The sequence below is a fragment of the Dromaius novaehollandiae genome, chromosome 1, assembly GCF_036370855.1.
Source record: "Dromaius novaehollandiae isolate bDroNov1 chromosome 1, bDroNov1.hap1, whole genome shotgun sequence".
In the NCBI taxonomy this organism is placed as follows: domain Eukaryota; kingdom Metazoa; phylum Chordata; class Aves; order Casuariiformes; family Dromaiidae; genus Dromaius; species Dromaius novaehollandiae.
Window position 1 is genome coordinate 114,195,627 of NC_088098.1, and position 27,852 is coordinate 114,223,478.

Below are 27,852 nucleotides of genomic sequence, written 5' to 3' on the forward strand. Positions count from 1 at the left end.
AGGGACAGTTCATTGAAGGCAGAAATGACCTGCTAAGCTGAGAACACTTCAACTGAGCCATGTCTGTGTTAGGTAATATAGACTAGCTCATGAGTTCGGCCAACTGTCACAAGGCCAGCAGCAAATGCAAGCTGAAATTGAATGATGGTTTTTCTTTGTTAGAAGGATACAAAAACAAAATGGAAAGGAAACTTTAGCAAATCTTAAGATTCAGGAAGCCTCCACCCATCCACTCAACCTGAAGTCAGGAACCTTGGGTTTCCTGAGTGCACAGCATGTTTTGCAAAGCAGCCTGTGTGTGCGTATAACATGTTTCTGGCAGAGAACGCCCTCCTGCCTCATGACTTTTCTTTCAAGTCTGGACATTTCTTCTGTATAAGACATCACCAGGGTTACCGGTCTGGTCCCTTTGTAGCCTTCTGTTTCTCTGCAGAACAGACCCAGAAAATCGGACTCAAAGGGTGAATGGGTAGACCTGCTGGTAGCTTTTAATCACCTTTCAGCCTTGCTTGCTGAGACTGGAAATGAGGGTGCAGGTTAATGTAGATTGAGTGGAAGTTTGTGTCCTGAAAACTAGACAGACATCATGAAAAATGAAAGATCTTTGATCAATTATACTCTGTCTTATGTTGGAAGATGGGCAGTCTAAAAGTAGCAAGCCCAATATTGTACTGGCTTCTTTCACCTTGTTTGGAAAAATAAAACAAATCCAAGTCACAGAAATTATTTCTGCTTTCAGTCATGTTATATTAACCCATTTCTTCCGGGCCTACAGTAAAAAAGGGCTGCTTTCCTACTTCGACTCTCTTATGCTGTAAGAATTTGGGGCCCTGACCACCCTCATGCTGCTTTTTGTCTCTTGGTGACCAATATTTTGTTGCCATTTGGTCTTGCCCCTGTTGCCATACTTCAGCCTGAAAATTATTAAAAACCCTCAGGTGTTGATAGATGTCTGATTAGTGTCACTTGCATAACCTGTTCTACTATCTTTTTGCATATAAGAGGGTCCAGTGCTTTAACTATAATAGGCACAGTTCTTCCTAGTCTAAAGAAAAGACAATTGACAATGAGGACAAGTATGCAGACCTGCTTCAATAGATAGATGATCTTACACGGATGTTTCTGGGAGATATTAAGTCTTACTTCACTAATGGAGAGATTCAGAGCCAGTCAGATGTGTGGCTGTATTCATTCCTCTGATTGTCTCCCAACAATTCTCATTCTTAATACCTTGACTTAATTTATTTTTTTGCAGTAAATAACTCTGTTTTCCATCATGCTGTTCCACAGGCAGCAGAACTACTGAAGCCTCGGGTTTGTGTCCCAGTAACTCACCTATACAGTATGTGATGTCTTCCCTCCCTCTTCTTCAGTTCCCTTGTAATAATTATGGGCTTGATCATAGGCCACAGTTAGTTTGAGCTGCATATTACCAGTTGCATATGCTGATGCCCTGCTGTGAGGTGGGGGGAAAGAAGAGCCGAGTTCCCAGTGTGACCCCTTCCTCATTAGGAGCACTAGTATAAGTCTGTTCCCTACCCAGTTACTGCAATGTTAATAAAAAAATCATTAACGCTCCCTTGAGACCTTGGCCTCTGTGTGAAATTTGATTGGTCATGCCCACTCCATGTAAGTCAGGGAAAGCTGAGGGAACAGACAAAGTTAACAATTATATGAACCTTGTTTACTTAAGAACTGAAGAAGAATTAGAGGTAACCAATATGAAATTGTAACTAAACATTTAAGTTACTTTGCGGAACACTTAACCCATTACATTGGTACAATTAAGTTTTACATTAGTCAAACTATTGCTACTGAACTCAGAACAGTAATTCACAAAATATTGACAATAATGAGCTCAGATTCTTCTTTTAATCATGGTCTGCTAACTGACAAAAATAGTTACATCCTACTACCTACTGGTTTTATATTTATCTCTGCTCATCCAGCCTGTGAATGTCTAGTCCCCAACACGTGGAGTTTAATCCAAAGGCCACTGAAGTATGGAAACACTACTAACTTCTGTTCCCCACTGCATTTGTGTAAATCTGGAGGAGGTCTGATGACATCACTTCGAGAAGTGGATTTGGCTCTTGCCACTTGCTCGAGTCTTTTTGAAGAGGGATAATTAACTTCATGGAGCCTGAATGTGTAGCAAACACAATACTGAAAATCCTAATTTCTCTTTTGCTCTTTTTCCTAGAGGCTATTCTTAGCTGCAAGCACAAATTTTCAAAAGAGATGAGTCTAAGAATAGAATGGAAGAAAATCCAGTCTCGAGGAGTCTCATTTGTTTATTACAATGGTGAATTTACAGGTACAGTACTGCAAACTTAGATCAGCTTAACGTGTCATCTCTGATATGAATCTTGGCCCCTTCTTGGGGAATAAGATTGGGAAAATAAGTGAATGGAATGCTTTTTGACTCTTACAACTGAATAGCTCTCCTTTGAGGAAAAGAATGCCTCCCCACAAAAATTTGTCTTTTTTAAACTTTTTTTAATCCTCAATGGTTAATCACCTTTCTAATGAAATTAAATATAATAAAACTTGAGGCTAAAAATAATGGCACTGCATGTTCTTTATGTTTCTGTGTAATTTAATTTTTGGAGAACTTTAAACCCTCCAAACTAGTACAAGGTTTGCACACCTATCCTACGAAGATATTGCTGCATTATTCACGTCTAAGCCTCCAGCTCTACAGGATCCTTCAGAAATTTTTTTATACATAAAATATAAATTCTGAAGTATATTTTAAATTACTTCTATTCTTTTTAGAAGTAGAATTTCTATTTATATGTTCTTAAAATGACTTAATTCCATATTTTCCTCAATACATAAAGCTGGTCTCTGGTACCTTGTACACAATAAACAAAGCTACAGCTATTTGTTAGCTTGCAGAGCTAGCAAGATGTACTCATTTTGCTAGTGGACTTGTTTTATTCCTGTATAGTAATTAGAATTCCTGGTTCTATATGTACAAGTAATTTCACAAAAAGCTGTAGACTGAACAAAACCTCATCACTTTTTTACAAGAAGTCTGATGACAATATCTTTGCTAAATTCATCAAGTTTTCTTGCCACGTTAAAATCCCAAATACTTTGCTGTGGTTTCACTCAATTTTATAAGGGAGTTGTCAGTGGTTGCCATCATTCTGAATAGAGAATGATCTAATTTTTTCATTTGACTACTGCTCTACATGTTTTCTTGAAAAGTCTGCAGAAAGTGTTCCATCTTCCAATTAGAAACTGTTAAAGATGTAGGGTTTTGAGCAGGGCTTTTTGGATTAAGTGGATCAGTCTGTGGAAGGTTCTTACTATCTCAGGAGGTGGAATTAGATATTGCTCCTTGGTGATAGATAACTAACACTGACTAAAGGAACAATAATTCATAAATGACTTTCAAAACAAGCTGATGAGACAGATGTTTCTCCTGGGGGGGAGGGGAAAGGGGAGGCAGGCCAGCCCTGCTTTGTTTTTTGGAAAATACCCATTTCTTCACTCTTAAAGGTGATCTTAAAAACCGAGCAGAAATGCTGAATACAGGAATCCATATTAGAAATGTGACCAGAAAGGACTCTGGGACCTACCGCTGTGAAATTAGTGCGAAGAGTGAACATCGCCAACACTTGGAAGAGGCTACTATTATGCTCACAGTGTTGGGTATGAACAAACTTTACTACTTGGGCTTCTGTAAAGAAATGGAAAGATGGCAGGGGGTGTTAAAAGTAAGGTTGTTCATGTAACGTGTGCCTTTTGGGTGTTCTTTGGGTTGGTCTTACACACACATGCGTGTGTACACTCGCTCTCGCTCTCTCTCACACACACGCGCACACACACGCACACACAGCAATGTAGTTCATAGAAGGACTTTGTAAAATGCACACCTGCGTTTTGCAAATATAGGACTGAGGAATATGGCTTTTTTGGCTGCTTGCAAATGCTAACAATAACTATTTTTAAATGGATATAAATGTATATTGTAGTTATAAATCAGTGTACTTACTAAGTTTTGATATCATGCTGAAATGACCATTTCTACCAAAACTGATGTCATGTGATTTGCTGAGAATCTAGATATGCTGATCATGGTATTTGGCACTGGAAAGGCAGTATCTGTCAACAGTTAACTTATCAGATGTTTCTAAGCAGCAATTCATTCCAAGATGCTACAGTCTTCTCCTGTTTTAGCAGAAGAAACTGCTGCAGTGTCTGTGCAATGCCAGCTAGCAATCTGTGGACTTTATTTACAGGAGAGACACTAACTTTTTTTTTTTTAATCTTGTGTTTGGGAAAGGAGGGAAAAAAGTGAATACTAAGCATACTCTTACACTGTCCCTCCCATTTTCTCCTGATGGATGAGTGGTAGAGGTAGGTAGTGTGTTGGGTTTTTTGCTTTTTTTTCCTCCTTCATAGGAAGGAAGGAAAATACTTGCTTTGAAAATGTCTGTACTGTTTTATCTACAGAAAACTATTATTTTTTAATTAAAACCAGTCTCAGAATTCTTCATAAAAGATACATTTATGAACTTCTGACCAGCTTCAACAACGAGGTGATTGCACTTTTTTCTTCCTCCTTCTCCTCTCAACAGAATTTTTTTGTTGCTTTAACTCAAGAAGCTATATTCAATCTAAGAGCTTGAAGTTTTGTGTGTCTCTCTTGCACTTTTATTGAAAGTTAATGAGAGTTAGGGTTCTTTGTTGTGAATCTTTTAAGTTTAAAAGTAAGTGACACCTTAAAGTATTTATAATTTTAGGGGGGAAAAGGGGGCAGTGACTTGAAGCTATGTAGAAGAAAACTAACGGTGAATAGATCTGCATGGTTTATTAAAGTCAGCCAGGAAAAATTGGATTATATTTCTGTAATAAAAGATATGAAGTGGAAAAGACTTTTATTTTTATGGCAGAAGGAATAGAGTCCTGCATCTGGGATGCAGAAAGGGTTATCTGTACTTGCAGGCAGAGAGACTGGTATAGGAACAGACAAGTAAGAATAGGCATGGCAGAACCTGACTGAAGTTTCTCTGAATGCTCCAACAAAACCTGGAGAGAGCATTTGAACTCCTTACACACTGCTCAGAGAGCTACAGAGGAAAAAGAGTAATAAAATACCTGACTCGTGGGTTGTTTGTTTCTTAATTTTTAAGGTAAATTTAATAGACAATTGCTTTGGGCCTGGGATTTGCACAATGGCTGTGATGGTGGCCAGTCAAACTTGATGATACTTTCTGACAATCACTTTTTTTAAAAAGCAGAGTTTTTTTTAAATACAAAAAGACTTCTTTCCTCCTCCTCACTTTTACTTTTTAAATACTAATGGAAAAAATGCTGGACTCAGGATTCCTTGAGACATCACTCCTCTGTCCAGGAGCAAGAGGCTCCACTAAGGAAGTAGGCTGGAACAAACTACCTGGGGTTGGAAGAGTGTATAGAGCAGAGACAGGATGGTGCAGCACGTGGAGGAGGAGGCTGGGACTAGGCTCCTGTCTTCCACTGCTTTTAGCAACTCACAAATGTTGCTGTGCTCTTAGAATGACCTAGCAGAACTCTGCCCTTCTCCAGAGCCCCTCTCAGTTCATTAACGTGGAAGCTGTTAAGCATGTACTCAAGTGCTTTTCTGGTCATCAGTGGCTGTCAAACTGTTGTCATATAGATAGCATGTATGTGACAGTAACTTTCGTTTTTGCAGTTGCTCCGACCACTCCGGTATGTGAGGTACCCAGCTCCGCAATGACTGGAACAGTAGTGGAACTGAGCTGCAAAGAAACTGAAGGGTCTCCTCCATCCGAGTACCAGTGGTATAAAAACGGCGTTGCCTTGCTGGAAAAGACAGGAACAGGCGGTGCTAGAGCAGCAAATATAACTTACACCATGAATAAAAAGTCAGGCACTCTGGTAAGACTGTAATAACCAACTATTAAGAAGACTGATTTTTTAATGTTTAGTACAGTGATGCACAGTGGTCTTAATCCAAGATGAATGTCATGCTGAAATATGTACTGACAAATACATAAGGATAGTCTCTTCCCCAGATGCATGGCAAACCTTAGAGGTTGAGTGAAATAAACTGAGTGGATTGTAAGGCTGCATGGATTGTAAGGCTGCAGTAATGATTAAGGAGCAGAATCCAGAAAAAAATGACACTTTTCACCTTGTCACTTAGCTAACCACTTCCAGGTAAAAATGATCTGTCAGTATTTCAACAGAGGTATATTCAACAGCTCTGTAAAATCAAAAATAGGAATTTCACACAATTTAATAGGGAGCACAGATCTAAGGATAGTCTAGAATCTGTGAAATTCAGTGGTATTTAAAGGTTCCAGTCCTGTACTGGTGAAATCAATAAGAGTGAGTAGAGGCTGTAAGTAAGCATAAGGTAGTGGGTTTTTTCTCCAGAATTAGCCTTTTCTTTTTTTTCTTTTCCTCCTTAGCTGATCTTTCTTTAAGGTGGTTTTGTTGTTGTTTTGTTTAAGTATTCACGATGGATTGTAAGCTAAGATCTTTCAGAAGTAAAATGTCATTCTAGAAGAACCTTATTATTGTGGATGATCAAATTTGGAAACAGAAAGGTACCTAATCTTTGAGAGGTGCTGTGGATCTTTCAGCACACTGGAAATTAGGTGAACTATTCAAAATCAGTAATCACTTCTGAAAAATCTTAGTCTTAAAGTATAGGTTATATTAAAGGGAAAAAAGCTAACGGGTGTAATTATTAAAGAAAAAAAAACTACAGAGAAACACTGGAACTGATCCCTTTAATTTTCATGGCAATAATATTTGATAAGGAGTGCAGTTCAGCATTTTTTCAATTGGAATAATTCATAGAAAGTGCAATTTCTGTAAAATGGTCTGCTTTTTAAATGGGAAGACTTATGAAATGGTTCATTTTTCATTAAATGAAGAAAATGTTTTAATTTCAAGGATTCTGAAACTGAAGCAGGTCTAGAAAAACGAATTTTATTGGAAAGTACTAATCTTCTCAAAAAGAAACACCTTGTAGATACCCTTCCATTTAGTTGAAATGTCCAACAGGGTCTTCCAGATGCATCAGTAGCTGAAGATAAGGACCAGGGGATATGATTAGGGAAGTGAACTGTGAAGCCAAACTGAGATCAGGATTTCTCACTTTCTTTCAGATTTTGGAAAAACCAACTGCTGACATTTCAATTTCTATCCAACAGGAAATTCTGAATTTTTGTTCCATTCTGATAATGGTTTTGGACTCTGTCTTAACAGCTATTTAACACAGTTACAAAGAACGACACTGGAGAGTATTTCTGTGAAGCCTCTAATGGGATTGGATTATCTCAGAAATGCTCAGTGAAGCGAATGCAAGTTGGTATGTCAAAGCAAAACAGTCTTGCAATAGGAATGATTTTACTGCATGATGCAACTAGAAAGCTAAGACCAGATTGAATTATATCCTTTTACAATTCCTCCCCCAAAATGCCATAATCAGATATTCTTGTTATGAGTGCCTGCTATGTATTTGCTGTGACTACTTGAAGTATTTTATTTTTTTAAGCACAAACAGATCTTAATGTATTTTACAGAAAAGCAGTTAGTTGAGTACCTTGGAATTATTGCAGTAGCCAGCCTTTAAGTTGCAAAACACTGAATTTCATAAAATAGTGTCCATATAAGGTCCTTATTATTTCAGAATGCTTTTGTGGAAGCTGTACAGCATAATCTACCAGTCCACTGTGCTGTGTTTTTTTTCTTTCTTTATGAATAGCCTCCCTTTTGAAGTAAATTCCTGTGAGACCTTAGTATTACAGATCAGAAACACTTTTCTAACTTTAATTGAAAATAATGACTTATACCTTTCAGAAGAAAGCTGAAAAGATTGGTGTATCTTAAAACCAACCAAACAAAAACTCTGCTGCCTCTTTCTCTTCTACTTGCACAATGTAGGTAAAGTGTAGTATTTGTTAGTTAATAAAGAACTTAGCAAAGGCTGGAAGGGCAGAATCCATGGTAACCCAAAATGTATGGATGCTTCTGCAAAATAAAAACTAGCTCTTGCACATTTGATTGGGAAGAAAATTGGGGTGTGTGTGTGTGTGTATATGTATATATATGTACATATATATATTTTATATATATATATATAAAAAAAAAATATGTAATACTGGAAGCTTCTAAAAGATCCTAACCAGAATTGCTTTAATAGTTGCTCTCAAGGAATTCCACAAAAGAGCTGTCTGGTGCTTTCTTAGAAGGTAGCTGAAAATCACTTTATCAAGGCTTTTAATGCACTCCTGCTTGATATAAGTAAGTGCCAAGATATAACAAGCAGCCAAGATAGAATTTCTCTGTTGTGGAAATACTCATCCAGTCCCAAGTTGCTGTCAACCAATACACACAAACTGATAAGCTTTGAGGCAAAATCCCCAACTGTAATGCTTAAAGTAACAATTCAAATAAGTAATTGGTCAGATAACAAACCTATGAAAATACCTCTGCTTATTGATGTTCTTCTGAAAACGGATGACTGCCTGAAGGTCTTGAGCCTTATTATATCAGGAAATGGGCATGACTCACCACCTTTAAAATAAAAATGACTAGACTTTTCAGTAGCACAATGTAGAATTTAACTTTAGATATCTGGACTAAAATATTTTGTGGCCTTAGTGTGTTGAATTGTAAAAAGCATTCTTGTTTTAAAATAAAAAGCATTCAATTCTAAATAACTCATCAGCATGAAGAGTTCTTCAGGACTGTCCTGACACTGTCATCAGCTGTTTTGATTATTTTAGTCAAACTACCCTTATATGAAAATATTTATTCAAATAGACTTTAAATTTTAGAGATTTCAAGATATTGACCCTTAGAGACATGTGACTTGCATAGTACTTATTTAGGAAAGATAAAACAAGGAGTATGTACCTCTCGACTCCTCTTATTCTTGCTCTACTTTTGACTTGGAGTAAGGATTTGAAGTTAATGTTTCAGCCTTTCAGACTGTTCATTGACATCTAATTGTTTGTAACTTATTTATACAACTTGGGCAAAAATAAAAATAGTGCCTGTAGCAATCATGGGGAAAATCTAGCCAATGGAACTTTTGTAATTTATAAAATTGGGTTATCTTTTTGTAATTACAGATGACCTTAATGTCAGCGGTATAATTGCTGCTGTAGTATTTGTGGCTCTGGTAATGGCATTATGTGGCCTGGGAGTATTTTATGCCCAAAAAAAGGGTTACTTTACAAGTAAGTAAAACAAATTTTATCTTTCTTTGTTTGAAGAAAATGGCTGTATTTCTGCTGACTGTAACATGTCCTCCTTTTCATGAAGGCCCTAAATCCATGGTACTAAAGCTGAGGAGTATTGCACCTTTAGCTTTATTCTGCAGACATTTTTATTCTGTCCACTTCTACTGCAAAAGATACATTACGAATGGTGATGTTTGTGCAGTTGCTTACCGAGAGTTCTGCTCAGGACTTTAAGGCTACCAAACAGCACCCTGGCTTCTAGGGCCTCTTTGTCCTAGTTTGAGAGGGGATTGCGAAGAAAGGCAACACAAAAACTACAATGCCAGTGAACTTGTATAGGTTAAGGTTTGAACAGCTAACACTTGTTCTGACCAAGGTGAACTTACCGGCTCCCTCTTCTGGGTCGTGGTGAAAGTACACAAGGAGAAAACCTGCTTTTAAGGGTTACAGCAGTATGTGGCTGACACGGAGCAACTTCACCACGGCATTTACACTAGTGCCTGTAGAGTTCAGCACAGCAAGCAAGAAGGGGGATGCCCAAATGTGTCTGAGCAAGTCTGCTGCCCGAGAGTGACCGGCCAACAGAGCTGCTGTTAAAGTTCATGATCACTCATAAGTTAAATTACTTTTGAAAGCAACCTAATCTGCTTTTCTGTTAAACTCACTATCACAAAGAAAAACTTGATTCAGCAACTCTTTCTAGAAAAAAACTTAAAGAGCTGAGGAAGCTGTGAGCAAATATTTCAAATAATGTTAAAACAGCTAAGGAAACTGTTCTTGTGCTAACCTTTTTTAATTTTTCTCTTCTTTTTCAGAGGAAAGCTCTTCCCAGTAAGTATCCTGATGTTTTATACAAGTGCTATACCAGCCACTGTAAACTTCAATTATGTTTCTGATGATTTAGTAACTGTGATTCTTTGTTAAAGTCCTTCTTATATGATTCTTGTACAGGCTTCTTTCCTGAGCATTGCAATAAACCTGATCCTGCACACTGACTGGTTCCTTCATTAGAATCAGCGTGCTGGTCAGAGAATGAATTAAACATTATTACTAACAAATGTGTACTAATAAATCTTTATAGACAGTTATGATTTACCCTGTAATTCAGCTATGGGCATGCAATTTTCTCCTTTCCAAAAGCAAACTGGACAAGAGATGCTGAGGGCCAAATTGAGCTTTACTCATATCTGTATCTGCATATTATTTGGAGAACTATTTTGTAAAAATATGATTGGAAAGGACTTTAAGGTCATCTGGTCTACTCCTTTGATATAGATTTATATAAGGCACTTAAAATTCCCAGTAGATATTTCTCTTTCTACTATGAATTCTTCAGTCTGTTCAAGTATTGCCCCACAAGGATAAACTTGTATGCTTTACTCAAGGCTGGCCTTGCTTTGGGTGGGGGCAGAGCTTTTAAAAGCTTACGTTATCACTTGCAGGTGATAGCAGGTAAAAAAAAAAGGGCAACAGATGCAAGTACTTCAAAATATTTTGTTTCTTATAGTGGTCATGAACTAGACAGCGTAACTGGAAGCCTTAAAATGACAAGCTAGGGAAGGTAACTTGGCAGCAGTTCATGAGACAGTGACAGCTGTCTAAAAAGCTTTCAGTGGAGGTATTATAATATCTATACATATTGTAGGTTTCTTTCTCTTCTCAAAAAATTAGGATTATTAGAAATGAAGACAATTACATTCACAAAGTTCTCAAAGGGCTAAAACTAAACCCAGAAAAGTCACTACTTAACCTACCTTCCTATCCTGTTCTATCAACAGAAAGAAGTCCAACTATCAATCTACAAGTGAAAAGGCAAGTATCTTGCATTCAGTAGTGTGTTTAAAGAAGTTTTAGTTTGTTCAAAACTCCTTTGCAAAAATATCATAGACACAAGGAAAGTTTACCCATCCCCAAGTTTACATGCCTCCAGTACTTGGAGATACCTTATCTATTTATGACTTCCTTTTGTTTAAGTGCCATACTACTACAGCATCTTGCTATATACTCTACAATTTGAGAGTTTTCTTTACTACACTGACCAGATGTTCTACCTGCTCATGCTATACCTCATTCTTGCATCTCCCTGTCCTATTGGCGTCTTCCATCTTCTTCCCCCATCATTGCACCAGGCCAGCTAAAAAGAGAGAATGCCATTTGATCTCATCTCTATAATTACTGTCTGCTTAGCCATGCCATACTTCTTTGTGAGAAGGACTTCCACTCTTGTGTATATTAACTAACCAGAGAAACCAACAGTGTGACAAACTCCAAGGCAGCAGTGAGAGGAGTTTGGGCTCTAGTTCCTGTAAGGCTTATATGGTTTTAAAAGGCTTGACTAAATACTGAAGTCAAACTTATTACGAACCTTTTTACTCTTCATGGTTGAGAGAGCTCAAAGGACTTAAGCAGGTGTGCATTGCTCTGGCTTTTCAAACTGGTGCAAAAAGAATGGAGCTTCAACTAAAGCTTCAGCTAGGAACAACTTAATTTGAGTATCTATGGTTTAAGGCTACAGTACTAGTCTTAAAAACTCTCTGAAAGCCAACCCACCCTTTAATTAAAAAACAGAATGTAATATATAGCATAAGTTTATTTCCTCATCTAGTATACATGCAAGAAAATTACTGGGACTAACTAGTTGCTCAGAATGGTATCTGTTTACTGATCTTAATTAGTGAAGTCCTTCACTTTAAATTCACAATTTAATGAATGCTTCACTTCAAAAAAAACTGAAGTGTTAAACAGCTTTCTGTTGAGTATATTCTTCTTAATATGGTCCTAACTCTATTCTATGTAAGAGTGAATTCTGCAGACTGCCCTTTCCAGAAAGGAAAATACATTAACCAATATGGACAATGCTTCAGGCACACTTCCTCTTTTTAACCTGTATGCCTTGGTTTCCTCTGAAATGTCCACTGAATGTTAATCTGCTAAAAGTCTTTGAACTATTACTTATGTCACCTTGCTTACTTCATTTTAGGATTTCAAGCATACCAAATCCTTTGTTATTTAGAAGATTTCGGCCTCTGTGAGGGACAGCAAATGACTACTTGTTATACAAAATATCAAAGGGATCTTTTGACTTCCATTCTGTAAATAGTTTCCATGTACTACACACTGAAAATAGAAACTAATGTTTAGTCAACCCACTGTGTATTAGTTGCATTTTTTTTAAGTTAAAGATAGAAATAAACAGACTATAAAAGTCAATTTGTGTGAAGAGCTCTTTCTGTTCATATATACACCTGGCAGTATCAGATTTCCTTTTACAGCTTGGACCAGTCTTTCCAAATACTTTCAGAGGTGACTTTTTATTAAAGAGTATTTCTTACAACTTACGCCTCCACCAAGATTGAAGGGCTCAAACTCTCCTGCAGTCCTGACTCCAGTTTTATTAGTGCCTTGACATTACATTAAATATGTCAAAGCCATACATCAGTGCGTAAGTCCTTATGCAGATTTTAACTTGCTATCCTGACAGAACAAAGCTTCCTGTAATTGAGGCTCCAGTATTATATTATTGTCTAATGCAAAATGCCTACAGCATATGCCTCTTCTGCAAGGAAGTACATGCCTCTTTCAGTAGACTGCATATGTAATTTGAAGTCAAAAAAAAAAAAAAAAAAGCCACCACAACAAAGTTCCTGTATCTGGACCCTGACTGTTGAAGTGTTACAAATAAATAGTTCCTGACACTATGAAGTGTTTGTGGCTTGTTCAGCTTGTGGTTTGTTTTTTAAACCCCACAAACTTCAGGCTCCAGTTGCTTCCATAAAAGTGTAAAGTGACTGTGCTTGTGCTTACACTTTTGGCTGTGGAGGGCCATCGCTTTTACATAGCTATGCCACAGATTCAGGGTTTAGACTGCGTCTGCAGCAGCTTTTTTGGATAAAACAAAATCAAGAAAATAAGTAATTTCAAAACTGTTCTAGGTGTCTCATTATCAGTGCTATAACTTGTCTCTGTACTAAAATATAACTTAGCAAGAGTTTCTCAGTTAACTCTTTCAGTTACTGAATCATGTTGACTACAATAAAGACAATCACCATAAACTTAAGAACTTATTCACACTTCTGAAGTCAACCTGAAACACATTTATTGAGTTACAACTGACGTCATATTCAGCACCTCCATAGAAGTACACTGCTGTTTGACAACCTGCAGTGATCACTTTGGAGTCTCTTCAAAGTTGGGCTCTGACAGTAAGAGAGAGAAAGAGAAGAAAAGCCACATTAGTTTCTTCTTACTTCAGCCTCAAAACACCACAATTCATATGCTATTGAAAGGAAACTAAGAATTAAGTTGGTGAGCTAAAATGAGCTGTTGTACAGCATACAACTCATTTTAATTTTGCTTGTGCCAGGAGATGTTTGGGGAGGGGTGCATTAAATAATAAAGCACATTGGAGAAAAAGCTTATGTACAGCTCCTTGAAGGTGAAGATGATCTAAGTAATTCTGACAGGGTAAGACATGTACCTTAGTCGCATTCTACCCAAACAACTTTGAGCGAAGGTCACTGTTCCAAACACCTTTTTTGGGGGGAGAGGGGGGGTGGGGCAGGGGGGCAATAGAGAAGCTGAAGAAATCAACCAGAACATTACTGGACAAAATGATACCTTATTACTTCCAACATAGTTCTCACACAAGAACAAGTAACTGAGGTGTGCTTTTCTCTTAATTAGTGTCTTATAGCAGATAAACAGAATGGAAGGCACAGTGTCAACTCTGCTCAGCAAAAGAGCTTCCACTTTCTAAAAACTCTGAGAAATGATTTCTTGGTGCAAAGGTACAAACTATAAAGGGGTTAGTGCTTTTTATAGTTGTATATCTGTAAATAAGCAAGAGAAAAAAGAACTAAAAGAGCTGAAGAAATGAGTCTGTCTTTAAATAACTAAGCTTGCCTTATCTCATAGGGCAGACAGAGTTGGTGCAGTCCCTCCACATTCTAGATAAACACATCAGAACAAACATGTCACAATCAATCTGGATAATAATATAAAAACATGCTAATGCAAACTTGGCGCAGTTAAACAAAAATCACCTCCAAATAATTGAAGAAAAATCATTTTCACATAATTTAGTCACAAGTAATCATGAATAGGAGAAAGTTCAGTTCTGTGTTCGTCTACTAATCACTGACTTTCCAGATGAGCTTACAGAAGTTACAAAATACAGTCTGCAGACAACTGAACTTGAAATGACAGTCTGCTGACCTCTTCTGGGGAATAAAAGAAAATGCAAGAGGAGGGCCTCAGGGGGCTATTTCTTCAGGGTCTGTGAAGACTAATTAAGACAGCCTAGAGAAAGACTGTCAGATGCTGACCACGCAAAAGCAATGATATTCACGGAGGGCATCTTACCTGAGATTAACGGTCCACATAAAAACTAAATAGGAATTAACTTAAAAAACTTGCTAATGACCACATATGTCCTTACTTGTAATTAGAAGGTAAGTAAGATTATTTACTCACCCTCAAATTTAAATTCTGGAAACTTGGTTAGGTCTCCCTCACCATACATCCGTCGAAGTCTGGCAAGTGATTCATTCATTTCTTTCTGAAACTCAGGGCCTACATCAACAGGCCCCCCAGTCTGTCTAAAAAATAAAAAGTTCCAATTAACAGTTCAGTTCTGAAACGTCACATGAAAGTTTTACACTGTCACCTCCATCTATGAATTAAAAATCGCTTCCAAAACCAACTAAAGCAAACAATTAAAAATGTTTCCAAGAATCAAAATAGGGCATGCTGTAGGGCTTACTTACCACAGAGATAAACAAGGTTCTCAGGGGAAAGTACAGGCTTTCTGCTATGGCTAATTAAAATCCAAGCCACAGTGGCAGCTCTTTGACACACAAAACAACGCTGAGTATCCAGGCTTGGAGGACTTTTCATTTGATTTGTTCCAGGTGCAATTTCTGGACAAACTTGTGATTTGGACCCCTGCTATTTCTGACTAACTTTATTCTTGCAAAGAGAACATGATTTGAATACTAAACAAACAAACAAAACGGACCTTGCATTCAGATAGATTCGGACAGGAATTTCTTAGAATACAAAACAGTAACTCTATAGATTAGTCATACTCTGCAATACCAACACTGATATCACTTATGGTTGGCAAAGCCACAGAAAACATGCTTCTGCAGGCTGTTTTGAAGGTGGGGGAATCCACATTTTCTTCCAGCATGGCTAAGTGGTTTACTTCCTTCCCAAGACAGGAATTAAACAAGCTACATCACATATCACATTCTGCTTCAACAGTCTGAGCATGACACAGAATGACTATAATCTTAGTTTCCTGTTAAAATAGTTCATTACAAGAGCTTAAGATTCAATTTGAATGAAGCAACTTATTAACTTTAGATTTTTAATGAACCAGCCTCCCAATTAATTAAACCACCCCTCCATTAATTTTCGGTTGCCCTTGGACATCATTTCCATGAAGCTTCTGAAAATCTGACTGAAGAATTTCCATTTTCCCCAGACTAGAACACATTTTTTTTTTATTTGCAGAGCACGTACACAGGTAAGAATAAAGATGCTGATGTTTCCACAGTGTGCAAAAAACTTAACCAAGTGCCTTAGCTCTCTAACAAGAAAGAGAGCCGCATCAACTTTATTTTATTTCACTTTCTTAGGGGAAAAGGACTGTACCTTTTCTATCAGGTATGCAGGAATGAGCCTATCACAGTGACACTTTAAGTGCTGCAAGAAAGCAAGAGTTCTGTTCACAAAAGACTTCAGCCTAAAAACCTGTTTCGGAGCAAAATTATACTTGCTCAGTGGTTTTTCTTTTTTTTTTTTGGTTTGGTTTGGGTTTTTTTGTGAGCAAGCCAGAAACCTGTTTCGGAATGGTCAATGCACTAGGTAATATGGCAACTTCTTCTGAACCAGAGAAAAAAATCTGCATCTTCCATTTTCTACACTGCCTACCTTCTCCCTCGATACATTCTAACACTAACATACACCATCACAAAGAGAAGAAATATCACCACATATCAGCCAGCCTTTGAGTGGATTCAGGTGTCTTTTGAGGGTGCAAGAGCTAGATTCAGATCCTTCCTCCAAATTTAGCTTCTAACCTAGGAGTACGTTCTGCTTTAACTATCATTCTACCCAGGAAGTCTGACAGCGAAAGCTGCATCATCAGTATTATGCTGCTAAAAAAGGGCATACAATTGTGCCAACCTTCACCCATTTTTAAAAGCTAAAGTATTTAGTTGAAACACTTTACACAGCTTTATACAGGCACTTACAGGGAAGTTGTTCAAGTGAAACTAGGCTCAAGAGACTGTTCTTTCTAGCTTCCCTCCGTCATCAGTAGAGAGAGATAAGTTTATCAGTGTGATACTTAAAACATTTAAATGCCTTTTTGAAAGAACTCACGTCTTCTCCCTTGGTGACCCCAGCAGTTATTGGAAACTTTCTTACTGACGCAGGAGCATACCTTGAAGTATTTAGAGACAAGGCTACAAAAAAACTAACATATTTTAACGTTTATCAAAATCAACATCTCTTTTCAGTTTGCCATTCACTTTAAGACAATTTTATTTACTTACTTGCTCTTTGTGTTGTATTCTCTGATCTTGTCCAGGAAGAGCTTCTGGACTGGATCAAGCTCTTTTGCCTTATTAAAAACAATAGCTGAGAGGCCGATATTCCTGCGCAAGTGTATGGAAACAGCAGAGCGAAAAATGGAAGAAAGCCGCAGTATTTGCTGCAGAATCATGATGAATACGCTAAGAGAAATAAAAGAAAGAGTAAAAGAGAAACAATTAGGTCTTTCTCCAACCTAAGTAGAGAAAGCACTTTCAGAGATAACCTTTAAAGCAGAAATGTTATTTAAACCAGCGTGCAGCCAACGCTCAAGCAGTCCCTGAACTCAAAAAGCAACCCGCCACCACACGCGGCGACCAGCTCCGCAGCATCACCGAGACAAACAGGGATTTCAGATAACAATAATAATAACAACAACAATACGAGGGGCGCAAGGCGACGCGCGGTCACCTTGGCTGCGCCGCCGTCGCCTCACGCCGGCCCCGCCCCGCCCCGCCTCTCCGCGCGCGCTAGGCACGCCGGGAAGCCGCCCCCCTCCCCCCCGCGCAAAGCACGCTGGGGCGGCGCGCGCCTCGCTGCCGCTAAGCGCTGCTTCCGCGCACGGAGCCGCCGCAGCCGCCTTGGCGGCGCGGCCCCGCTTCACCTTCTCACTGCAGGCGGCGGGAGAGGGTCACGAGAGCAACGGCTGCCGTGCCCTTACCACCGGAAGTAGGCGAAGCGCTTCCGGGTGAGGGGAAACGGCTGGGCGCGAACGACGCCAGCTGGGAGGGGCGCCTGCTGATTGGCGGGCGCGCGGGGGCCGCCGGGAGCTGTAGTCCCCGCACCTGTGCGCGGGAGGGAGCTGTGTAGGCGCGCTCTCCCCGCCCGATTCCTGCACTAGGCCTCGCCGCCCGATCCCCAGCGGGTGCCGGCCTGCGCGGCGCGGCGCGCAAGGGGCGGCGGCCGCAGCAGCGGCGGCAGCAGCCGGCGGAGCTACGCGGGCGGCGGGCGCGGGGTGTTGGGCGGCCGCTCCGCTGGGGCCGGCGCGGCGGGCGGCGGCGGCGGCGGCGGGTGAGCGCGGCGCGGCCCGGCGGCACGGCCCGTGTTTTGTTTCCGTTTCTCCGCGGCGCCGCGCGGCTCATTTCCGTTTCGGGTTCAAACAACGACGAGGCGTCGCGGGGAGGAGGGGGGAAGCGGGCGGGGGGACCCGGGCCCGCGGGGAGGAGCGGTCTGGCGGCCCGGCCGTAGCGGTGGCCCCCCGCGGCGAGGGGCTCTGGCCCGGCGGCGCCGCTCCCCCCCGAGGCCCCGGCTGCCCCGGCCCGCGGTCCTCCGGCACTGCCGCCCTCCGCCAAGGGCAGGAGGGGGAGCCCAGTTCCCCGCTGCCGGCTCCGCGAGGCCCCGCGGGGAAATTCCTCCGTCGCGGGTAACGGCCCGGCTCGGGCTCGGCAGCCCGGGCGAGATGCGCGCGTGCTCTGGGGCAACGTCCTCATGTTGAGCTCTCTCAAAAACTGCTTTTGCCATCAGTAATGCTTCTTTCTGGCCGAAAGCCTGAGAGGATGTTTGTGGTCCTGTTTAGTTTGCTTCCTGGTGTTTGCCCAGATACTTGCCCTGCTGCACGATCGCTTTCCCTAGTTTGGATTTGCTTTCTGGCTTCTGATGCTTGATAAGGGAGGAAAACGTTTGAGTCCTGGCATGTCCTTAAATCCTACTCAACTGTTTATTTCCGAAAGTGAAATCCAAAAGGATAAATTGTCTACTTTGTTATCTATTGACACAGTAGTTTATATTGGTAATTGTCAGTTAGAGTAATAACGCGAATGGGTAGTACCAAGTGCTCCATGTGCAACTGAATCCCTGTTATAGTGGGAGCTTCCTAAACTAGCACAAATATCTCCAGAGGCTGTGGTTTTAAAAGATTATTTCTTGATAATGCACATGGGCTCCAGTAATTGTCCCCACTTCACAATAGCCTGGTAGAATAACAAATGCTAATTCTGCTAGTAGAGTTTGTGCTTCTCTCACAATGCCCTAGCCTAATTCCTTGTGTTCAAGGGAAGAAAAGATAGATTTTAACAGAATAATTACACTTGGGAGTTTGCAACAAGAGGAGAACTCCAAAGATACTAGAGTAGCAGTGAGCTGTCATGCAGAGGGGAGAAAAGCCTTGTTAACGAGGGCCTTCTCTTACATTAGCAGAGGTCTGTGTCTGGCTTTATCTCATGGTTAGAATCTGTCTTGGATAACAGGTCTCGGGCTTCATATGCTGGGGAAAAAAAAAAGAAATTGGCAGGCTGTAATGTGCACAACTCAAGCACAGTTCTGTATGTTCCTCCAGGCAAATGCTGGTGTTGTAGTATTGCTACTGCCTAACACTCCTAACAGGCTGCTTGAGTACTCTCCTTTGCTAGTCTTCAGAGAAAGCTCCAGGAAGCTTAACATGAACAATATATGTCTTCAGTGCTCTGAGGAAGAAAACAGATGCCAGAACTAGTTCTTGCATGTTTTGCAATTATTTATTTATTTAGCTAGTTTCAGGCAGCTGCTGTACTTGGTCTAGTCAGGCATCTTCCTTGTGGAGAGTTTAAGCGCTGACACTTAGGGTGATTTTCCCCGTTTATTTTATTTTACATACTAACTCCTGGTGAGTTGATCTGCATGCATTTGTCTAGTCCCATTTGAACCTGTGTACGCCTTTTGTCTCTGCATCATCCTGTAGCAACAAGTTTCATTAGACTTTGTGTGACATTGATTTTTGCTTTAAACTTGCTGTCTGGTCATATTATCAGGATTCTTTCTATTCACATGCAAGATAGACTGAATAATCTTCCCCGTTGGTTTTCTCTGAACTATTAATGACTCTACGTGTTTTCATAATATGATTCTTCCTCTTTTCACTCCCGTCATCTCCCTTTCTTGCTCTTTTGCTGTGTGGAACAATCTTTTTCCTCTCTATGTGTGCTGTCTGTGCCTGTGCTGCCTGCTTCTCAGGCAGGGTAACCAGGGCTGTAGTACAGCCATGCAAGATGCAAGCACATTCTGTGTTTATACACTATTGTGTTAATGTATGCTTTCTTGTGTTTCTGTACCTTGTCAAACAATTCATCAGTTAAAAATAAAAAACACTTTTTAATAAAGAGAGTGAGTGGTTACTAATCCAGATGCCCATTTAGAGCCCAATCCACAGGGGACTCCAGAATGCCTTATCTAGTTCTATACGCTTGCAATTGCTGTGTTCTTATAATATTTACTCACTGTGTGTCACTTTGTATTTACCATTATTAAATTTCTTCAGCCTTAAGTTGCTCAAGATCATGAGTTCTTTCTGCAACTCTTCAGTTTTCTCAGTCATCAGTGAATTCTGTCACTGTGCACATCCCTTTTTGTAGTGACTTATGCATATGTCAAGGAGCAGAAATTTAGCCCAGCCCTTTTAAGTACTGCTTGAATTTATAAGCAGCATCTTCCAGCCTTTCTAGGAGGCTGATATGTACCAGAATATGGACAGCAAAATTTAAACATTTTCAAAGAGCTTTCAAAAGTTCTTTGAAACCAGCCATTAAAAGTTGTAGCCAACCCATTCCAAAGGTATCCAATAAACATGGATGCATGTAAACCATGTAAAACAGGCTTTGGGCTCTGTATTTATTTCCATTTATAGTCCTGGATTTCCATTCATTTAAGGAACAAGTATTGTCATCTGTTTTGTGAAATCTGTATTAGCTTTTCATATTTTTTAAGGTGAATTCTTACAGTTAAAATGCTGTCCATTTATTTGGTTAAGTGATGTTTGATAGGACACAACCACCATCTAGTTTTGTTTGCCTGTAACTTCCTAAAAAATTCTTTTCTGTTCATAGTTCTGTTCTTAAGACGTTTTAGCCATGACTAAGAGAGATGCAGAGGAGCTGATAGAAATAGAAATTGATGGAACTGAGAAACAAGAATGCACTGAAGAAAGGTATGTACTGTCTTTGCTTTTTGGGTCGTTGTATTGTAACTGTTTTTTTTCTTTCTTTCTTTCTTTAATTGGTTTCAGATTTATGGCTGCACATAATAAGTTCAGTTATTCAGATTTCTTATTTAGTTATTCTGTAATGCTTCAGACATGGCCAGTGTTAAGAAATAAGTAAAAGTGTTTTCTTGCTAGGCAGAAAATAACCTTACGCTAGCAGAAGTAACCGGGTCAGTATGACCTCCGCACTCCTGCTGTTGATTTTATCCGGCAAGAAAGCTGAAAAAATGTGGAAACAACATTCTCCATTTTGTGTGCTCTCTTCTGTTCTTATGTTCGTTATCTAATTAAATGGTTGTATTGAAGTAGAAATGTAGCCACTATAGGAAAGCAATGTAGGGCATTGCCTTCATCTTAATTGCTTGAATCCCAAACCGCTTTATCTCTTGCTTCATTCTTCATAGTTCTCTTTCCCCTAACTTTAATGTCTGTAGGAATATGTCCACATGTACTTGCTGTGAACCATACAGCTCCAGCATATCCTTCCATAAGTGAAATGAACTTTTCAGTTTCTCCAGTCAATTGCTTTACTCTTACCCAAGGTCACTTTTTCAGTACAGTAGAAATGATATTCTCTCCATATTAGAGATTACAGGTCCATTGAAACTATAGATACCGAAATCTGATGTTCTTTACCTTACTTACCTCAACCTAATTTTTCTTCCTAATGCTTCCTTCCTGATTCTCACACTATTTTTGATAGCTCAGAGAGGCGGTTAATGCGTGGGACAAGATAGCTGAGGTGTAGATGACCTACTCTTTAAGAACTTGCTTTGGAAGACTGATTCTGAACCATTTATTAGTTTCTCCTTGTCCTGAGCTACTTATATATTCTTACAGACTGACTATCCATGTAGTTTCTAATTTCCATCTGTGTAAACTGAAAGAGGCCAACTCTCATGATTGTTGTTGGGATACGAGTCCTATAAAAATGAGATTTCTGAATGCCTGTGCCGTATATTGTAGTCATTTTAGTGCATGACAGCCATAGCATGTCGCTGATGTCTTTTGCAAGATTACGAGTTTCTGTAGTTCCTTCTGGTTGTCACTTGTATGCATAAGCTTGTGTGACTGGTTAAAAGATACAGACAATTATTCTGCATGACAGGAGGTATTTTTCTTCCTCTTTGTTCCCTGCCTAGCAGTCATCATTCATCAGTCAGTCACTAACTTAGTAGGTGACTAGTTCCTTTACTTGAAAAATCTCCCCCCTTCACTTGCATCAAGGTTAGGGTGGGTTTGCTATGTGTCTGCTGCTCTGTATGCTACTGCTTTAACAGTTATTCTGTGTTAATACCTAAATGTGATTTTTCCTGAAGCCCATTTACCTTTCATCAAAACTAATGGATACCTGGCTGGCAATAATTTGATATTCAGAAGTAAAGACATGGGTTGAGCAGTTTAAGCCTTTTCTTTTGGCACAGAGATAAATGACATCACTCCTGCTTTTTGACTGTACTTCTCCATTGTTCCAGTCTCTCTCAGCTTTTCTCTTTGATCTTTCTTGGGCCAAACTTCGCTGTTTGTTCCCTTTCTTTTTATTCAGCTGTTAATTTATCCCATTGCTTTCTCAAGAGGTTCTGCTTTCAACACTGTCTTCCACACCCGCACAACTCTTTCCAAGTGTCACAGAAACTTCCCATTCTAATGTTCTACCCCTTTCCTATGTAAAGTTTGCTATTTTTAATAGAAAAAGGTTATCACATGAAGTGCATTTCTTCCTTCAATGAGGATTTCACTAGTGCTAGCAGTGCCTAGATTTATTTAATCACTTAATGTAGAATATTATATAGTACTTAGAGAGTTCTAAAAGCCCAGTTGGAGACATCAGTCCTAAAATCTGGAATTTTCAGGTAATCTAGTATGCACCTAGTGATTATGCATACTATTAGTGATCTCTCTGGCTGACTTATTGCAGCCTCAGAAATTGATCTTAAAAGTGAACTGCAGAGCTGGGTAAGGATTATTCTGCAGTGTTTGGCCTAACTGCAGAGACTTGAGGAGGGAAGAAAGAGAAATGTGTATCGAAGAGGTTACTGTGCAGATATGTTTACCTCAGAGAATTTTCTTTTTTCAACTCTATCCCAAGCTTTCTGCTTAAGCATTTAGTGAATAGCTTAGCCCATTCTTCAGTTACCCCTGTTAGAAAGCTAGTTTGTGCCTGTTCGATGCAGGTTGCAGGATGCTTAAAGAGGTCAGAAAGGGACTGTTTCTTTCCCTGTGGACTATGACCACAATTTTTAAAAAGTGACATCCATTACTAGACAGTGAGGCCCTCTGCTGTATGGGACATCTGAGCTGCACATCAACCAGCCCTAGAACTGCTACAGTTTGCAGTGCAGCATTTAAAGAGCCTTATTTGCTAGTTCTGATTTTCCTTAGTGGTGTTCTCCATAAATCACGGGGGTCATAACTGACACTTTATCTCCTTATCAAGCAATTTGAAATCATAGCCTTGTTAAACAAGGTAAATTATCCTCACTCAACACATGCAGCCTTTTCTTCCTCTGTTAAGTACTCTGTGTATTATACTTTGTTTCTTAATAAAATATAATTGTTTCTTAATGGATAGCATTAATCATTTCAGTTTACCAGCATAATGTGTTTTGGGGTGGGGGAGTGCATTATGAAGAAAGCAAAAGGGATCTGAGGATTAATTAATTGAGATTCCAGACTCAATGTCTGGAAGTAGTAAAACTTTCAGAAACCTCTTGGAAATTTTTTTTAACTATCCAAGACATTTCATCAAGTTGTTTAGGCACTATTTTTAGGTTAGGAATAACTTTAAAAAGTTGTTTAATTACAATTTATTTTTCCCCCAAATAACAGCTATTTACTTTAAGAAGAAACAATAAGCCATTTTTGGGAGAGAATGCAAACAGCAGACAAATCTAAAATTCAAATCGGACTTTTTTTTTTTAAATGATTTGCAACTGAAGAGTTTTTCTGCCATGATCGAAGGAATAAACTATCTTTGTTCCCCAGCACAAATCTTGCCAAAATTTTGAAGAGCATATAAAATGAAGATTTTTAACGTGAAGCTGACTACTGTCATAACTGAATAAGATCTTCCTTCATAGAATCCATTGTAGAGTTTGTTTGTTTATGCTCATTAGTAATCCAAAAGGAATGAATAGGAAGGCAACAGAGGTTGCACATGATGCAAAATTAGCATGGGTTAGCCAGAATCAGCAAAGATAAACTGCAGAGGGGCCTAATAAGAGTAGGTAATTGGGAATCATGATGATAAAGCTGCACTGAGCAAGTGCAACATGGTGCCTAGTGGTAGGAACACTGCATTCATTAAGAGCTCTGAATGTTAATAAAAAATTAGAAAAAGACTTGGATATATTTAGTAAAAGCATGTTTTAACAGTATGCACTTGTGTTCTAAGAAGAAACACTAAAATTTTTAGAATGAATATAAACCATAACTGATGTGTATGATGCCATATGGATCAAAGTTACAGCTTTTCTTATTTTTTACATCTTGACTAATTATAAAGATACAATACAACTGTCAGAACTTGGTGTAAAAAGACATTAAATCACTTCTAGATCAGGCAAGATTATAAATACTAGTAAATTTGAGAAGTGATGAACGAAAGCTTATTACAGTGGGATACAAAGTTCCAAGTGATACTGAAATGTTTGAAGATACTTCTGTTCATACATCTTTGTAATATGTAGGGACTTTGAATGAAACAAGAAAGCTTTTACAACTGACCTCATCCAACACAATTGTTATGTTATATAGAAATTTAGTTAATTATTTAGTTGCTTATACTGTTTAATGATGTAATTGGTTGATAAAACATACTTGAGGTGGGCTCAACTACATGCATTTCATGAAGCAGTTCACTTAAATACAGACGTAAGCACAATGGTAGTGGAATTCAGTTGTCTCTAAGAAAAGTAGTGACCAATTTCAGTGCTGGTGTTTCATGATCTGTTGTATTCATTTGGTATTTAAGCATCGTTGAGCAAACCTATACCACAGCAGAATTTGTGAGTCAAGCTATTGACATCAATGAACCAATTGGAAATCTTAAGAAGTTGCTGGAACCCAGACTGCAGTGTTCCTTGGATGCACATGAAATTTGTCTGCAAGATATCCAGGTAAATTGAAAGACTGTGGAAAATTACTTTCAAGGTTTTACACTCTTTTTTGAGAAGCATTTTACGTACTTAGTCCCTTTCTTCCATTCATGGAGTTCATGCTTCGTTTGGTATATAAATTACAATTAAGAGTATAATTGTGTCAGCCTCATCATCTTCTGACTATTTAATATGCACACACTAAATCAGTACAAATAAAATTGGAAGACTTCATGGATCATATAAGATCAAAGGGGTTCATGGGGAGGTGTAGGGGAGAATGGAGGGGAAACTCGAATGCAGAAAGACCCTTCCAAGTGAAAGAATATCATTGCATTTTAGGAGCATGAGGGCAATGGCAATACTATTTAAGTAAAAGTTCCTAAGGTAGCTCACATCGTTTGTTGCTCTCTGAACTTCTGGGAGTCTAATCTTGCTTTGAATCTCTGAATAAAGAGAGAAAGTTTGTTTTTTATAGTTTTCAGGTGCATAAATAGCAAAACGTTACACAAGAAGTTTACCATAATGATACATTCTTGGCAGTCAAAAGCCTGAAATAGGTGGTTACTGTACTGTTCCCAGACTGATGCGTAACTTCTGTACTAATGTACTATTTTGTGATAATTCATTTAAAGCTTTAATAGAGCTGCCGTAGATAAAAGCTTGGTAACCTTCTCTATTGTCCTTGTGTTCTTACTGGTCCTTCACAGTTTTCTGGAGTACCAGAAAAATCAATGGTATATTTAGCACAACTTTGAGATTTTCATGATTTGGATAGTAGTGAAAAAGATTTAAAGTTCTTAAGGGGCAACTATCTGATCTGTAGTAAATTTTGGCGTAGTGAAACCTGAGAAATTACTTTCCTGTTTCTAGATCTTAGTCTTATCATTCTAATTGCTTTCATATTGCATATTAAATATTTCAAAAATTAGTAGTATTATACAGTAACTTCTCAGAACCAATATAATAGCATTTAACAAGGCAAAAAGGATGGTATTTTAGATCCTGGAGTTTTGCAAGTACACCCTTATGAAAAAATTAAGACTTCTAAATTATGATGGATAACCAGGTTGCTGTTGTGGTCTTGTTAAAGCTCTGTTGGTATTGCTTTTGGAATTTTCTCATAGGCTGTTCAGACTGTGGCAGAATGTCACTTTCATTAGAAATAAATACAGTGGAGTTATGGAGAAGTACATGTGTACATGTCAGTAACTTGCTGATGGAAAAGGAAGAAAGCTAAGTTTTATTTAGGTGAACTAAATTTATAATTAGACTTTTTCAACATGTTTTTAAAAAGTGGGATTAGAGATTCCCCACCCTAACCATCTTTCCTAACCATCATTTCCATTTTAACAAGGTTAAGAATGGAAAAAGGTAGTCTTACAGAAGAAAAAAGACTGAATTTGGTAGGGGGAAGAGATGATTTCCAGTAGAAATTGAAGCTTTTGACATTCTTCCCTGCCTCCTCTGGACATCAGGCAGTGAATTCTGTGTAGTTGCTGCAGATGAGATGTCATTTTAAACTGTATAATACAGAGAAGAATATAAGTACTATTTTTTGCTTAAAATATATATATATATATATATTTTACTCATATATCTGAGTAAAATAAATTGAGTGATGTAATTACACTAAGATTGTTGGGCAAAAGGGAAGAACCTTATGCAATGACAGAAAACTATTACAAGACCATGCCAGAAAGACTGAAAGATTAATTTAAATTGGTGTTAGCACTGCCTATGTAGCAAGATCTAAGGTTTCAGAGGAAATCTGATTCTAAAGGAAAAGCCAGCTGAGATAGTTATCTTTGATCAGCATGTACTGGAAGGACTACAGCAAAAAGATTGCTGATTTCCCCACAATGGAATTTTCTTTCTTTTACTCCTCCACCCCACCCCTGCCACACTCTCTACAGGCACCACCACACGTTAAACAGTACAAGTATTTCAGCTGGTGTTCAGTTGGATGTTTTATTTGTAGTTAGACATATTTGGCCTTTCCAGAAATAACAGGAAGAATACTACTTTTAAGACAAGAATATTTATTAAGATGTTAAAAACTGAGAGAACGTCCCTGTAGGTGAAACACCATCTTAATCAGAACAGGGTGACAAATTTCAAATTCTGATGAAGTTCGTGGTGTTGTGTACTGTGTCTACCTAGTGATAAAAATATTTGCACCCTTCTTTAGAAAATTCACTGCAGATATTAAGTATTTATAAAGTCTGAAGGAAAGTAAACATTTCTTGTAACTGAGACTAATGCATTTTTTTTCCTGCTTTTTTCAAGCTGGATCCAGATCGCAGCCTTTTTGATCAAGGAGTAAAAACAGATGGAACAGTTCAACTCAGTGTGCAAGTAATATCTAGGCAAGGTAAGTAGTTAATTTTGTCTATTGTACAGACAAAGTAATATTGCTGGAGTGCTTGTGATCAAAATCAATCTTCTACTCTTTCTAGCAGTAATATGAAGAAAATAACTGAACTGTCACGTAGGTTCAGAATGTCCTTTCCATTGTATACCATGGTTATGTGTAGTAGTAATTAAAATAAATATGGTGGACTGATGCGTCTTTTTTCTTTTACAATAACTTCATACTGATTTCACAGTAAAGAAAAAAAAACCTGAGTCAAATAGTGGTAGTTGTCTAGAGTATGAGGCTTTCATTAAGGGCGAATAGTTATTCGTATCAGACCAAGCATCTGAGCAGGCAAAAGATTTTTATCTAGCTATATGACAGTCCTGTCTTAATGAGGAGTGTGAGCTTGTGTACTTCCTGAATAGCTGGCTTATGAGAGTACATGCACCTATCTGAAAATTGGTATGAAAGGCTGGCTTCACCATCTGTTACCTGTTTTCTTTGGATGAGAATTTGAAATGAACCATTGTCACAGATGAGCATTAACCAGTTGGGTGGGTATTTGTTGATACATAGTCTTTATTTGTTTGCTGTGTCAGGCACATGAGGATTTCACCTTGTCCAATC

The 27,852-nt window shown here is 38.8% G+C and overlaps 3 protein-coding genes across 11 annotated transcripts in view; 2 read left to right on the forward strand and 1 right to left on the reverse strand.

Annotated features, from left to right (window-relative positions):
* JAM2 (junctional adhesion molecule 2) overlaps positions 1 to 12,428 on the forward strand; it is a 33,313-nt gene extending 20,885 nt beyond the window's left edge. For 2 of the 4 annotated variants that reach the window (XM_026096217.2, XM_026096219.2), the window contains 8 exons: positions 2,204 to 2,317; positions 3,511 to 3,663; positions 5,690 to 5,895; positions 7,237 to 7,339; positions 9,108 to 9,215; positions 10,034 to 10,049; positions 10,997 to 11,030; positions 12,199 to 12,428. In XM_026096217.2, coding sequence (XP_025952002.1) covers positions 2,204 to 2,317; positions 3,511 to 3,663; positions 5,690 to 5,895; positions 7,237 to 7,339; positions 9,108 to 9,215; positions 10,034 to 10,049; positions 10,997 to 11,030; positions 12,199 to 12,231 — 767 coding nt within the window. In that variant the 3' untranslated portion in view covers positions 12,232 to 12,428. Of the gene's footprint in view, positions 1 to 1,323; positions 1,343 to 2,203; positions 2,318 to 3,510; positions 3,664 to 5,689; positions 5,896 to 7,236; positions 7,340 to 9,107; positions 9,216 to 10,033; positions 10,243 to 10,996; positions 11,031 to 12,198 lie in introns of those variants that run through there. The other 2 variants (XM_026096220.2, XR_010392362.1) reach the window with 2 other exon arrangements.
* An 869-nt stretch (positions 12,429 to 13,297) lies between these two features.
* Positions 13,298 to 17,531, reverse strand: ATP5PF (ATP synthase peripheral stalk subunit F6). 4 transcript variants are annotated; one of them, XM_026096221.2, is made up of 5 exons: positions 17,422 to 17,531; positions 16,781 to 16,960; positions 14,691 to 14,815; positions 14,121 to 14,164; positions 13,298 to 13,414 (listed from the first exon to the last, which is right to left on the reverse strand). In XM_026096221.2, exons 2-4 carry the CDS (start codon positions 16,948 to 16,950, stop codon positions 14,127 to 14,129), a joined length of 333 nt encoding a protein of 110 aa, XP_025952006.2. In that variant the 5' UTR covers positions 16,951 to 16,960; positions 17,422 to 17,531; the 3' UTR covers positions 13,298 to 13,414; positions 14,121 to 14,126. The 4 variants fall into 4 exon arrangements, with proteins under 4 accessions (XP_025952006.2, XP_064379751.1, XP_025952007.2 ...); XM_064523681.1 differs by having other exon boundaries at positions 17,479 to 17,501; XM_026096222.2 differs by lacking the exon at positions 17,422 to 17,531 and adding an exon at positions 17,229 to 17,366.
* A 42-nt stretch (positions 17,532 to 17,573) lies between these two features.
* GABPA (GA binding protein transcription factor subunit alpha) overlaps positions 17,574 to 27,852 on the forward strand; it is a 32,327-nt gene continuing 22,048 nt past the window's right edge. The window contains exons 1-4 of one of the 3 annotated variants that reach the window (XM_064523650.1): positions 17,574 to 17,828; positions 20,615 to 20,715; positions 24,743 to 24,887; positions 27,156 to 27,240. In XM_064523650.1, coding sequence (XP_064379720.1) covers positions 20,639 to 20,715; positions 24,743 to 24,887; positions 27,156 to 27,240 — 307 coding nt within the window. In that variant the 5' untranslated portion in view covers positions 17,574 to 17,828; positions 20,615 to 20,638. The other 2 variants (XM_026096215.2, XM_026096216.2) reach the window with 2 other exon arrangements.